Below are 15913 nucleotides of genomic sequence, written 5' to 3' on the forward strand. Positions count from 1 at the left end.
CTTAGGGTACCCCAGCACGGCACACACTGTTTCCCTGGTTCATACAGTACAAGGAATTACCCTCATGGACACTGTTCTTCCATGGACGGCATCTACTTGAATGACTTATGCTGCTTCAGCCTGTTCTTGCAGTGTTTATTTTTTTAATTTTTAATTTTAACCTTTATAGGGTAGGTTCGCTGAGCACAGATGCTCTTTTTCAGCTACGCCCTGCTTCACATTCACAGAGTTCCATTCACACCTGGGAGCTACCCAGGCCTAACAAAATTAATAGTTGGTTTCAGGTTGCCGACCGACCCTGCCGATTTAGGTGCGACCCAATATATTTTATGAGTTTTTAGAATTTTTTTTTAATAAAGTTTCATAGAAATCTTAGTCAAACATTTAGTATTATGGATATTAAACATGCTGGCAGAGTACATGCATCCATGTTGTTGTGAACATTTTAATTAAATAAAGACATTTCCTATCCATAGTCGCCGTGGGAAAGAATAAAATAAAAAAATTAAATAAAATAAATTCCCTACCTACCCATGGCCAAACTGACAACCAACCTGAAACCAACTATTAATTTTGTTAGGCCCCAGTACAACCACAGTCTGACACTGTTGGCCACTGAGCAACTCCACTGGAGCAGTTGGGGGTTTAGTGCCTTGCTCAAGGGCACTTCAGCGGTTGGTGTTAAGGGTATGGGAGAGAGTTATATGGGAGAGAGTTATAGAAACATTAGGGGTGTAACGGTACACAAAATCCACGGTTCGGTACGTACCTCGGTTTTGAAGACACGGTTCGGTATTCGGGGGGGGGGGGGGGGGGAATTGCTTTTCATTTATCTATTTATTTAACTGTATTAAACAATATAAAACGAATTGGCCATAATTGACTGAGCGAACTAATGCTTACTGCTGTAACCTACTAATAACACTTAAGTAAATCTGAAGATTATTATATAGCAGATGCCTTGGAGGATAAGTCGTGGACAACTGTAGATCATCTAAGCTCCACTGTGTTTAAATTCAAATCCTATGCCATTGTTATTTAACCCTTGTGTCTGAAAACTAAAGTATTATACTCTTATTAGGGGACTAAATTGAAACACTCTATAAAAAGATTATGTTGAAATAATTTCCCACTTTCTTTTCCATAAATATTTTATTCAACTTCAGCCCTGATCATAACCATTTTTTATATTATTTTTGTAATGAAATACTCCCACTTTTCTGAAAAGAGTTGTTAAATATGACAAAAAAAAGAATATGTGGTGGTTATGATCGGGCTGAAGTGGAATAAACAATTTATGAAGAGTAAAAAAAATACAAGATAATTAAAAGATTATGCCACATATTATGCCACATATTATGTTGGCTACAAACATAATCACTGCAAAGTTATCAAGCAAATACGAATCTGATCAGACACAAGGGTTAAGTTGTTGTTCCCTTTCTAATTTCCTCAAACATCTAGTCTAGTTAATGTGATCAATATTATTTGACAATTGATGCTTTTTGTTGGACATTTCAGTCAGTAGTGAGCTCATACTTTGAGCTCATACATTTATAGTTAAAATGATTGAGACAACGCAATCTTGTCTTTGTTGTGCATGAATGTGTGTGCTCACCACACACAATATGTGTGTCACTATTCTGGCAGTGGCTATATATGTATTGTTAATGAAAGCCTGTTATAAGGTCTGTTATTTTTTTTGTGTGTAAAAGGTATGGTCACTGGAAGTATGATACCCTAGAAAAAAATTTATTTTCATATTATTGTGTTGCCAGCCCTTATTGTTATATTTTTGTATTTGAAGTTTCTTTCAAGAAGGTGGATGATCAATGGATTAAAATCTACTTCATATACCATGCTGTTTGTATTAAGATTGTTATCACTTGGTCGTGATGACGCAGGGGTTAATATATCGGGGGTGAGAAGCCTATTACGATGGTGTCATGGATCACTAAAGGATTGGGTAGTGCAGTTAAAAGTGGAAAAGTATTTGCTCATTTGAAAACATTTTCTGCAGATATTATATTTTTACAAGAGACCCATATAGCTCAAACGGAGCAGAGGCGCCTGAGGAAGCACTGTGTGTAACAAGTGTACCAATCTGCTTTTTCTTCCAAAGCAAGAGGGGTTGCTATTTTATTTAGTAAATCTGTCCCATTTCAAATGTCCACGGTAGTCTCCGACCCCGGAGGCAGATATGTCATGGTGTCTGGTAGCATTAATTCACTACCAATAACATGCCTGAATATTTATGGTCCTAACATTGACGACCCAAGCTTTTTTCGTAAAATATTTGACATAATTCCTGATCTGAATACCACCAATTTGATTTTAGGTGGAGATTTTAATTGCTATCTAGATCCCTATCTTGATCGTACGTCCACTCGTCCGCCTCCGACCATTAATTCCGTTGGAGTACTAAACAATTTAATGCGTTCTATGAACATAGTTGACATATGGAGATTGCAGCACCCTACAGACAGGGATTATTCTTTCTTTTCCCACGTCCACAAATTGTATACAAGAATATACTATTTTCTTGTCGATGCTAAATTTATCTCTAGTGTGCTGCAAACTAAATATCATAGCATCCTTATTTCAGATCATGCTCCAATCACTATGTTGGTAAAGCTGGCACTGCCACAGACGCGATACAGTTGGCGCTTCAACCCCTCTTTGCTCTCGGAGAAAGCATTTCGGGATAAAATGAGATCTCGACTCATTGAGTTTATGGAGACTAATGATACCGGTGATGTCTCCGACGCTACACTGTGGGAGTCTCTTAAGGTGGTATTGAGAGGGCACATTATATCATATGAAGCCTTTGGAAAGAGAGAAAGACGTAAGCGCTTGGCTGAAATTGAGGCACGGCTTCCCTCGCTGGAGCAGGTTTACAGACTATCACAATCCCAAATGGACCTAAATAACATTTTAAAATTGAAGTATGAATACAATTCTATTCTGGGCAAGCAGGTTAGTACCCTCCTCCTTAAACTCAGACAGAAGCACTTCGAACTAAGTGATAAACCAGACAGACTGTTGGCTAGGCAGCTGAGGGGTGTACAGGCCAGCCAGGCAATTCATAATATCAAATCTATATCGGGCAGCTTGCTGACTAACCCCAAAGACATTTTAAAGAATTGTATACTGGCCTTTATACCTCTAGATGCCATGCTCCAGACTCTGAGGTTGAAAGCTTCCTGGACAATATTGATATTCCAGTACTTATTGATGAGGCAAGGGATGAGCTAGATGCTGATTTCAGCCTGTAGGAAATAACAAGTGCAATAAAGTCTTTCCCTAGTGGGAAGGCCGCTGGCCCGGATGGGTATGGGGCGCAGTTTTATAAAGCTTACAGTGATATTTTGGCCCCTTTACTTCTTAGAATGATTCAACATTCTATCACTAATAATGTCTTCCCTGACTCCCTCTACGAAGCGAATGTGTGCCTTTTACTCAAGAAAGGTAGGGATGGGACGAATCCAGCAGGGTTCCGGCCTATACGTACATAGGTTGGCTCAGCATGTCGGATCTCTCGTCCACTCCGACCAAATGGGATTCATTCCTGGCAGGCTTGCTTTTTCTAATATTCGGAAATTACTAAACATATTGTACTCTAACCAAAGAAAGGACACTAAGCCGGCGATCATATCACTTGACGCTGAAAAGGCATTCGACCAGATCGAATGGAAATATATGTTCAGTGTCCTCCAGCGCTTTGGTTTCATTCTCTTATTGGAATGTTGTATGCTCATCCGAGAGCTTCCATTCTTACCAATTCTGATAGGTCTGACTCCTTCCCACTCCATCGCGGCACCCGACAAGGATGTTGCATTAGTCCCTTACTGTTCAATTTAGCCCTCGAACCCCTGGCTATCAGTATCAGGAGTCATCCCAACATCAAGGGAATAAAGTTGGGAAAGTATGAGAGCCGTATTTCGCTATATGCGGATGATGTGGTCCTGTATCTTGCTGATCCTGCCTCCTCCGTCCCATGGCTCCTAGATTTAATCAGGCAGTTTGGTACTTTCTCTGGTTACTCCATTAACTGGGAGAAAAGTGTGTTCATGCCCATCTCAGGGAGCTTAGACTCTTTCTTTACTGACAGCTTACCCTTTAAAATAGAACATGACCACTTCACCTATCTGGGAGTAGTTATACCAAAGGATCCCAAACGCGTGTTGCTTTTTAACAGCGGAGGAGTGCAAGAAAGTGACAATTTGACCATGTGACCGCGGCAGCGCGAGAGAGCGGCAGTGCGGAAATAGGCTGTCTATTGCCATTCTCTAAGACAAACGCTAACCTTAACCAGCTCCTTAACAGCGCCTAAACTTAACCGTTCTAACCTTAACCAACTCCGAAACAATTCCTAACCTTAACCTTAACCTTAACCATGCCTAACCTTAACCTTAACCATAGAAAGAATATTGCCATTCTCTAAGACAAACTCTAACCTTAACCAGCTCCTTAACAGCGCCTAAACTTAACCGTTCTAACCTTAACCAACTCCGAAACAATGCCTAACCTTAACCTTAACCTTAACCATGCCTAACCTTAACCTTAACCATAGAAAGAATATTGCCATTCTCCTTCCCACTCCATCGCGGCACCCGACAAGGATGTTGTATTAGTCCCTTACTGTTCAATTTAGCCCTCAAACCCCTGGCTATCAGTATCAGGAGTCATCCCAACATCAAGGGAATAAAGTTGGGAAAGTATGAGAGCCGTATTTCGCTATATGCGGATGATGTGGTCCTGTATCTTGCTGATCCTGCCTCCTCCGTCCCATGGCTCCTAGATTTAATCAGGCAGTTTGGTACTTTCTCTGGTTACTCCATTAACTGGGAGAAAAGTGTGTTCATGCCCATCTCAGGGAGCTTAGACTCTTTCTTTACTGACAGCTTACCCTTTAAAATAGAACATGACCACTTCACCTATCTGGGAGTAGTTATACCAAAGGATCCCAAACGCGTGTTGCTTTTTAACAGCGGAGGAGTGCAAGAATGTGACAATTTGACCATGTGACCGCGGCAGCGCGAGAGAGCGGCAGTGCGGAAATAGGCTGTCTATTGCCATTCTCTAAGACAAACGCTAACCTTAACCAGCTCCTTAACAGCGCCTAAACTTAACCGTTCTAACCTTAACCAACTCCGAAACAATGCCTAACCTTAACCTTAACCTTAACCATGCCTAACCTTAACCTTAACCATAGAAAGAATATTGCCATTCTCTAAGACAAACTCTAACCTTAACCAGCTCCTTAACAGCGCCTAAACTTAACCGTTCTAACCTTAACCAACTCCGAAACAATGCCTAACCTTAACCTTAACCTTAACCATGCCTAACCTTAACCTTAACCATAGAAAGAATATTGCCATTCTCTAAGACAAACTCTAACCTTAACCAGCTCCTTAACAGCGCCTAAACTTAACCGTTCTAACCTTAACCAACTCCGAAACAATGCCTAACCTTAACCTTAACCTTAACCATGCCTAACCTTAACCGGCGAAAGAATACACGTTAAAAAAAAAATTGATGGGATTCGAACTTGTTCAACAACGGACCGCAGGACCGCAGGACCGCTGCGCTGCCAGGTGAGCTGAGCTTCGAATGAAAATCATGGCGGATTAGGGCGGTTACATAATGCCGCAAGCTCTGCCGCTCCGCTCTGCGGTTGCCGCGCCTGCCGCGGGGCGTGTCGCAGCCAATCAGGGAAAGCGCGGAAGCAACGGCAGCACTGCTCCGCTGTTAATAAGCAATAGGCATCCCAAACTCCTATTTAAACTGAACTTTGGTGAAATGGTCTCAAAATTGAAGAAAAATATGGAGAGTTGGAGAATTTTGCCAGTGTCTTTGGTGGGGCGCGTGAATGTCATAAAAATGGTGGTTCTCCCCAGGTTCCTTTTTTCAGAGCGTGCCTATTTTTTTGACTGCCTCTTTTTTTAAACAGATAGACAATATACTTCTGCCATTTGTCTGGGGCTATAAAGCACACCGTATTTCAAAAGCACACTTGCAGAAGCCAAAGCATATGGCGGGGCTGGCCCTGTCGGTATTCCAGCACTACTACTGGGCTGCTAATGCAAGGGCCATGACCTTTTGGCAAGATTACTTCATAGGTGATGCTACAGTAGCCATGGATGCCCCCAGGTGGCTAGACATGGAGGCGCATGTGAACTTAAAAAGCTCTCTTCCTGCAATGTTATTTTCTAAGTGTGATACGATTAATAAGATGGCTCTCAATAATTTTATCCTTCGGAACTCACTGAGAATACTGAGTCAAATCAAAAGGGTTTTCAAAGTACCTTCAACCTCGGCATATGCTCCAATATGTGATAATCATAATTTTCCCCCTGGTCAATCTGATATTGTTTTTTCATTATGGAACGGAAAGGGACTGGCCACTATCAAAGATCTATATGTTGATCGTCACTTTGCCTCATTTAACGAACTTAAGTCTAAGTTTAATCTTACAAGCTCACACTTCTTTCGTTACCTGCAGGTTAGAAATTATGTCCACAGTAATATCCCAGACTTTGAGACATGTCCTGCTGATTACCCGTTTTATAATCTCATGAGCCGATCACCAGTTTCAAAACACCTGATCTCTGATTTTGTTTCATATTTCTTGGTCCAATCTATGGCTTCCTCCAACCACATTAAAGATGTATGGTCCACAGAGCTTAGTATGGAAATCTCTGATGAGATGTGGGAGGAGGGACTTAGCAGGATACATAAATGTTCTATTAATGCCAGAGCCCAATTTATATAGTTTAAGGTAATGCACAGACTACATTACTCTAAAACTAAACTGCATAGAATCTATCCCTCTGTATCGCCTTTCTGTGATCGTTGCATGTCCGCAGAGGGTAATCTTTCACATATGTTTTGGTTTTGTCCCAAGCTATTTAAGTACTGGGTAGACATTTTTGACTGGTACACCAAGGTGTAAAAAAGAGAGATTGCCCCAGACTGCCTTCTAGCTCTACTCGGCTGTTCAGCTAACATTACCTTACAATGAGCAGGAGGGCCTGATGTTTGGTATGGCTGTGGCCAAAATAATTATCCATAAGGAATGGAAATACACGTCATCTCCAAGTTTTAAAAGATGGTTCATTGAGATGGTCTCTTCTCTGCAGCTGGAAAGCATCCGTCACAGTAGGTTCCCCACCCTCCAGAACATTTACAACAAGCGTTGCAAGGGCAAGGCTAAGAGAATCATTAAAGACTCCAGTCACCCGAACAACTGCCTCTTTGAACTGCTGCGGTCAGGCAAGCGATACCGGAGTCTCAAGGCGAGCACAAAAAGACTCAGAAGAAGCTTCTATCCCCAGGCCATCAGGCTGCTAAACGAACAATGAACACTACACAACAACAACCACCAAACGCACATAGCACACACATCCACACGCACACACTCACTTTAAACAAACACACTGTAGCACCCACTCCACACACTTTATAGCACACACCCACTTTAAACAAACACACTGTAGCACCCACTCCCCACACTTTATATTTATTGATGAAGGATTGCACTACAACTCGTACACCTTACTGTACAGATACAGCTGGGAAAAGTCCTGGAACAGCTGTTTGCCTGCCGTTATGACGTCGTTTTGGTGTGGTTAATGTTAACAATGACCAGCGGGGGCGCTCTCATACAGCTGGTGACAACGTGCTGGACGAGCTCCGCCCTCGGCAAAATGAGAGAGAGGCAGAGAGAGAGTGCCGTGGACTAGGAAGTAAATATTGCGTCTCTTCTGTCGGCAGTGGATTTAGCTCTCAATCAGTAAGCTCTTAATTTATATACATTACTATTGAAATGCATTTTTCTCAGTCACAGCGTTACAGACCAGCGTTAAACGTTCCAGAGACGGTAAGTTAATTTAACTTATTCTAGTCTAAAGAAACCTATATATTACTATTTGTTAATCAGAGCGTTATTTGGTTATAACACCGTGTGTGCGTCGTGTGTGTGCGTGCGTGCGCGATATATGTTACTATTGATTAATGCGTTTGTTAATATAACACTGTGTGTGCGCGCTTGATAAAACAAAGCATACTGTATTACTGTGTGTTTATATTGTGAGCAAGTCAAGCAAGTGTAATTGAACACAATACATGCTGACATCATGACATGCATCTTGCTGTTTGTCATTCTATTGCTAATGCCAGGTAATGTGAATTAATGTCACAAAACGAATCCCTTGGATAGGATAAAACAAAGCATCTACTGTATTACTGTGTGTTTATATTGTGAGCAAGTCAAGCAAGTGTAATTGAACACAATACATGCCTTTTTGAAATCAACCAAGATAATGGAGAAATATCAGTCAAGTCCGAAATCGACCGTGAAACCATTGGCAACGGAAGTTTTGTTGAGGTTGTTGTGATTGTTAAGGTACATGTCTCTTTTATTTATTTATTTCCAATAATAATGATTTAAATTACTACTACTAGTCTTAGCAGTAGCAGTTGTCATAGTAGTAGTAGTAGTAGTAGTAGTAGTAGTAGTAGTAGCAGTAGTAGTGTAGCAGTTGTAGTAGTAGTAATAGTAGTACTAGTATTAAATATGAGCCTAGCAGTAAAGTTATCAATTATCTCCTCTCCTCTCCTCTCCTCTCCTCTCCTCTCCTCTCCTCTCCTCTCCTCTCCTCTCCTCTCCTCTCCTCTCCTCTCCTCTCCTCTCCTCTCCTCTCCTCTCCTCTCCTCTCTTCTCTTCTAGGCTACTGAGGCTAATCTGAACATCCATGGGGTGTATGCCTTCACCACTGCAGAGGTACAGATCAGAATTCTCGACATAAACGACAACAAACCCGAATTCTACAGGTGCGAAGATACATGTGTCCCGCAGGACACCTTCACAGGAGAGATTATTGAGCACTCATCAGGATCCATCCCCCTCGACATCACTGTCAGAGATGCGGACCAGGTCACAGGATTTTTTTTTTTTTTTTTTTTTATTCTTTAAAAAGATAAACAAAAACAGAGATATTGAAAAGAAAAAAACAGTCTCTAATTTGATGTTTATTAGATTAGATTAGATTAAAATGTATTGTCATTATACAGCACAAGTACAGTACAACAAAAAGAAGTTTGGCATCTAACCAGAGTGTACCAGACTGTAACAGTTAAGTGCAATAATAATATACAATGTACAAGTAATTAAATGTGATATATATAACAAGCTACTGGTAATATATGCAACATGTATTTACAGTATAATTATATAAAGTGATACAGGTAATGTACTAAGATAAGATAAGATATTCCTTTATTGATCCGCTTGGGGAAATGCGGGCATCATACAGTAGTAGCATGGGGGGGGGGGGGGGTACATGGGAGAGGGGCATGGTAATAGTATAATACATTAATATAGGCAATACAACTATTGTAATGATACAAATAAGCAGTGTAAACAATATAATTAACTCTGAATATAAGAATATGGTGGTAAGCCATGCTGGCCAGTGGTATAACTATTGAGAGTAGGTATGGGATATATACAGATATAGATATAATATATACTGTACATATTATTAAATTTTATTATACAGGTATGTGAATAGGGAGGGATATATGCAGACATATCCAACAATTATAGATACATATATATACAGTATATACTGTATAATATAATTATTATCACTGTTTCAAAACACTTCAATGAAAAAAGCAGAGACCATGTTGTCCTGTTGTACTGTCCAACTGTATGACACATAACAAGACCTGAGTGGTTACTTGTGATTAAGTATGAATCATTATGTTTATTGTGCAGGGAGGACAAATCAAGCTAACCCTGGCTGGAGACGTCAAGGATGTGTTCGCCGTAGTTCCTGTGTTTACCGTTGCAGAAAGCGCAACTCAAGTTCAACTCATGGTCCAAAAACCCTTGGAGCTGGATTTTGAAAAGAAAGAATTTATGGTTGTGCAGGTAAGGAGATGGAAAATGTAAGAATTGAAATATCAAAGTTGCTTTATGTAGAGTAATCATTAAAACATCACTACTTCATACAGTATGCTGTTCGGTTGGTACTGTGTACAGTCAGTACATCACTACTTCATATGTTCTGTTGGTACTGTGTACAGTCAGTACATCACTACTTCATATGTTCTGGTGGTACTGTGTACAGTCAGTACATCACTACTTCATACAGTATGTTGTTCTGTTGGTACTGTGTACAGTCAGTACATCACTACTTCATACAGTATGTTGTTCCGTTGGTACTGTGTACAGTCAGTACATCACTACTTCAGTGTTGTAGTCGAGTCACTAAATATCGAGTCTGAGTCGAGTGTCGAGTCCCCAGTGTTTGAGTCAGAGTCCAAGTCCAAGTCACCAAAGAAGAGCCCAAGTCGAGTCCCCATTACCCGAGTCCGAGTCCAAGTCATCAAGGTTGAGTCCACTCCATTCTGGCAGTCGAAGAGCTGACATACAAATAAAAAAAGGTCTACATTATACATAAATGACACAGCGTTCACCATTTAAAATGGAGTTTATTTACTTTGTGACACAATAGCCACAATAAATAGACACAATAAAGAAATCTAACCCTAACTAACCTTACTGTCATGCACTTGTCCTAATAAACTAACCTACACTGTAGCACTCAACACTTTGATGAACATTGTTACTCAGCTGATAGAGTTGTACCCTTCCTGATGACTTGTCGTACAGAACTTGTAAGTCGCTTTGGATAAAAGCGTCAGCTAAATGACTAAATGTAAATGTAAATAGCCAAACAAATGCACTAGCCATCAATATCTTATTACAAATGATTAGGGCCTATTACCAAAAAATAACTAAATAAATAACAAAATAAAAACTAAAATAAATGTATCAATTCACAAGTCCTTGTCTGCACCTTCCGAGTCCGAATGCAGTCAATGCTCGAGTCCATGTCCAAGTCCGAGTCCTCAGTGCACAAGTCCAAGTCGAGTCACAAGTCCTGAAAATCAGTCCAGTACTCGGACTCAAGTCCAAGTCCTGGACCCGAGTACTACAACACTGCACTACTTCATATGTTGTTCCGTTGTCAAAATCTTAAGCCGTTTTGAGCCTGGGCTCCAACCACAATGGTAACTGTGCTTAGTGTGTGAGTCTCAACATGCAGCTGAGTCTCTGACATCACAAATCAGCACATTTTCAGATGACTCAGTTCAGTGAGGGTGAATATTGTGAGAGGAGAATTGGAAGAATGCGCCAATATGAGAATTAGAGACATAGATCATATTAAAGGGGAACTATTTTACTATTTCTTTCACTATTTGGGCACTTTTACACAATTCCTGTGAGTCTATGGAACACCTCTGTAATATATATATATTTTTTATTCATTGTTTTGTATTTCTAATCAAGTCCTCAAAAACAGCATTTTTCTACCTCAAGATCTTAAGCCGTTTTGAGCCTGGGCTCCAACCACAATGGTAATGGTTCTGGGGGAGAGAAAGAAATGAGACAAATTATTTCTAATCTATTTCTTTTTTCTTTCGCTGCAGCTCCCACTGTTGCAGCGACCACAGACCAACCCAACAACATCCCTGCCTGTATCCTCTCACTGTACCAAGACCATCCCCATGCCCCTCTCTCCAGACATAGGCATACCAACACCACAGCACATCCAGAGCTTTGATCTTGAGGAAGCAAGACAACTACAACTGCAAATGACGGGACAGGCTGCATGTCCACTGTGGCACAAGGAGCGAGAGGGCAGGCTGACTGCATCAGAATTTGGCAAGATACTAAAGAGAGAGAATTTCAGATGCCTTCATACAGTCCACATATTACCCCAAGCCCTTCACTGCTACAGGCTCAGCTGAAGGAGAAGGAGGAGGAGAACAGACAGGCAGCCCGAGACCCAGTCTTGCAGGAGGGTTAAGGGGGTTAAGCGTCTTGCTCAAGGACACTTACATTGGAATGCGATGGCTGCAACCCCCACACCATTGAAATGCTAATTGTCCACCACCTAGTATTTATCGTTGCCATTTGAGAGTTCACACTCTACCATAGCAGTCATCAAAAAGGATCATGGATCATCTTTAGACAAATAAATTGATACTAATAATAGATTACTTTGAACCTTGCACCTTATTAAACCTTGTCTAAAGATTAGATTAGATTAAAATGTATTGTCATTATACAGCACAAGTAGGTCCATGCAGGAGCAGCAGCAGGCCACCACCCAACTCTTCCTGCAGATGATGGGGACTTTTGCAAGAGCCATATTGCCTCAATCTCAGACCCCGCCGGCACCACAGTGGATGCCCACAGCTCAAATGATGCCCCCACGTGCCTGGCCCAAGACATTGCCTCCAACTAACCATGCCACATCAGTTTGTAGAGGCTTTTGGCAATCGTGTTGCGGTTATTCTGGACTGCTTTGAAATTGGCACTGAGACCATCAAATCTGAAAGCGCAGGCACAGACATATTCCCACTACAAGCAAAAGCACACTGTTAAGTACCTGATTGGCATTACACCACAGGGGTCTATCTCTTTCATTTCCAAAGGGTGGGGAGGGCGTGTAAGTGACAAGCATCTGACCGAGAACAGTGGTCTCCTCAATAAACTGTTGCCTGGAGACTTGGTTTTAGCAGACCGTGGATTTGACATTGGGGACCATGTTTCATTAATGTGTGCATCGGTGAAAATCCCTGGATTCACAAGCGGACGTGCCCAGATGGATCCAAAATCTGTAGAAGAGACACAGCAAATAGCTCACCTCAGGGTCCATGTTGAAAGAGTGATCGGTTTGGTATGCAATAAGTATCGCATGCTACATAATACCATACCAGTCCAACTGCTGGTTCCATTTGAAGGCGAGGACTTTTCTTTCATTGACAAGATTGTGACTGTGTGCTGTGCCTTAACGAATATGTGCCACAGTGTTGTTATGAAACCACCAGACCATGCGTTACCAGATAGTGAGGGAGAGACGGAGTTATCTGTTATCTGTTATGCTAAAGCTAAAATGGAAAATCAAGGCCTCTTAGTTTTACTGATGTGGATTATTTAAATTCAGTTTGTCATGTTTTCATTGTTATTTGAACAATGTTATGTCCTGTAAATACTAGGGCTGTCAAAAGTGAATGCTTTAACTGTATTTCACAGGAGAGAAACTGTATTCATTGAAAGCTATTAAAATTGCCTTTGAATCTAAATATACTTTCTGTGTTTTTACATTAATTCCATGATTTCTAAAAAAAAAAAAAAATTCAAACCATTCCAATTATTAACACCTTTACTGCTGTAGCATACGATTGGTAAAACAGTAACATATGGTAAACATTGGTACAACATTGCTAGAACAGATGTAATATAGCATTGTATATTAGTATACTGCATAGTATATTGACAAAAATAAAGAATTAAGACTCGCACAGGTTTGTTTTTCTTCTATCTATCTATCTATCTATCTATCTATGAGCCGTACTGTATTGTACCCATTCTGCAATCTGTTAAATAAAGTTTTAGCTCTAATTAAGAATGACAGTGACCATAGCTGACTATTATTTGGAAATCCAGAGGTTTTAAAAACTGGTGCGACAATAACTGTCTGGTTTTAAATGTTAAGAAGACTGGGGAGATGGTGTTTGACCCCAGAGGTGTTGGGGACCACAGGCCTGTGGTCATCCACACACAGTCCATCTCACAGGTCTCTTCATATAAATATCTTGGGATTTTTGTCGATAACACACTAACCTGGAACACCCATGTAGATAGGATTTTATAGTATGTCTGCACTTTATGTGCTCATTTCATCATTCATCAGTTTTGTGTCAGTCTTGTTTATCTGATCTTATTTCTGAAGATGCATTTCCATTGGCTAATGGTCGAGATATAAGTCACTTGTTACTTGATATTACTGTAAATCATTTGACATCTATTGCTGACTGTTCATACATTTGTTACAATAAAGATGCAAATAATTGTTATCTCTTGTCCAATCAGAATATTTTTTTTATTACAAAACATTGAGATATCAAACAGAAAAATTGTCTTGTTTACATCAGGTTCACAGGTTGGGTAGGAAGAGTGGGTGGGGGACACTGTACAACTGAACAAGCAAAACTGTACATTGGAATATTGACTCCCTCCCAGCAGAACTCTGCACCGCCCCAACTCTGGACTAATTTAAAAAACTGCTCAAAACCCACCTCTTCAACTTGGCCTTCAACCCCTAACTTTCTCACTTTATATGTATATGTTGTGTCTGTCCACTATGTTTGTTAATTTGTCATCTCCCCCCCCCCTATGTAAAGCGACCTTGGGTCCTCTGAAAGGCGCTATATAAAACGAAGTTATTATTATTATACTTGGTCATTTACTGTACATTGGGGGGGGGGGGGGGGGGGGGGTTGTGTTAGGACATTTACAGGGGCCTAGAATTGCAGTCTCCCGTAGGTGTTTTTGAGAGTGTTTTTGAAAGTGGGAAGTATTTTGACATGTACATGGGTACTTTGGTCGTGTAGTGTATCTTGTAGACCAGGCCCATTGCAAGTTGTGTCTACTCTAAGCCATCCTAGGTTGTCAAAGTGGGCAGGGGTGAGGTGGGTTCTAGGAGTAAGGTCAAGCAGTAGTCTGACCAGATTGTTTTGAGATGTTTGTAATTTTGTTTTTGTTTCTGACACAGGTTCCCCTCAACTACAGTATAGACTGTTAATAGATGACGGGACCTAAGATGGGTTTACACACTGTACCAGGAGAACTGTAGACCAGGAGTTGTGTTACAAGAGAAGTGATTCAAAACTAAAACTTTGTTTGTAATGACAGCTTCAAGGATGCTTTCTGTATGATCACCCGTATGATCACCCCCCCCCCCCCCCCCCCTCCTCCAATGTACAGTTTCTACGCCAAATGTATATACACTCTTTTTCTGGACACTTTTGTATCACAAACAGTACTGTATTTGCAAATCTGATATGTCATAAATGTATAGATGTAGCAGTACTGTCTATCTGTATGTCATGTATGTCATATATGTTATGATGAATTGAAAATGGGGGACCCTGATGTAAACAAGACGAAAGTCTTTCTCTGGTCTGCATCCCCTTAACAATTGTATGTATTGAGCTGTACTGTACTGTACCCATTCTGCAATCTGCTAATAAACTTTTCAATCAATCAATCAATTATTGATTATTTTTTTTATATCACGTTAACAATCAAATGGCTAGCAAGCTCACCTGTGACATACTGTACAGTGCAAAATACAAGAGTACAATCTTAGTCAACTTTTATGAAAACAATACACAAGTTGGAACAGTTTGAACGTTTTATTTTTACTTTCGTCTTGTTTACATCAGGGTCCCCCATTTTCAATTCATAATGACATACATGACATACAGGTAGACAGTACTGCTAGTGTACATCTATACATTTATGACATATCAGTTTTGCAAATACAGTACTGTTTGTGATACAAAGTAGTAGTAGATAGTAGACATAGCAGCATAGTGTAGGTAGTAGTAAATAAAACGATATGCAAAGGAACGTGACGCGTCGCTACTGTAACTCCGCCATCACAACCATTGAACTATTATAACTCTGTTACACCTATACACGGCTGGCCCATAGTAGGTAGTAATAGATAGTAATACATACTGTACTGTAGTCAGAAATAAGACGTTACCAAAATAATAACGTTTAGGCAAATCACAGACGCGGATACACAGTGTTGAATGAGGAAGTCAATAATCAATAGACCGCCGCCGCGCCGGGCGACTTTGCGCCTCCTGGCGGCATAAAACAGAACAGCAGCCTGGGTTCCCAATTAATTAAAACGACGTGATATAACCGTGCGCGCGTCGCGGCAAAGCGCCCAGGAATACTAAACGCTTCATCTGTAAATTGTACCTAAATTGTACCTCATCCCATTCTGCTTTGCACTATATAGTACTGTACATT

At 40.6% G+C, this 15913-nt stretch overlaps 1 protein-coding gene across 1 annotated transcript; it reads left to right on the plus strand.

The window, feature by feature from the left end:
* Positions 1-7780: 7780 nt before the first annotated feature.
* LOC311248467 (cadherin-related family member 2-like) lies at positions 7781-12727 on the plus strand. The gene is made up of 4 exons (XM_084339343.1): positions 7781-7882; positions 8732-8938; positions 9785-9940; positions 11506-12727. Exons 1-4 carry the CDS (start codon positions 7829-7831, stop codon positions 11824-11826), a joined length of 738 nt encoding a protein of 245 aa, XP_084195469.1. The 5' UTR covers positions 7781-7828; the 3' UTR covers positions 11827-12727.
* The last annotated feature ends 3186 nt before the right edge of the window (positions 12728-15913 follow it).

This window comes from Notolepis coatsorum, assembly GCF_963971535.1.
Source record: "Notolepis coatsorum genome assembly, contig: SCAFFOLD_1320, whole genome shotgun sequence".
Lineage (NCBI taxonomy): Eukaryota > Metazoa > Chordata > Actinopteri > Aulopiformes > Paralepididae > Notolepis > Notolepis coatsorum.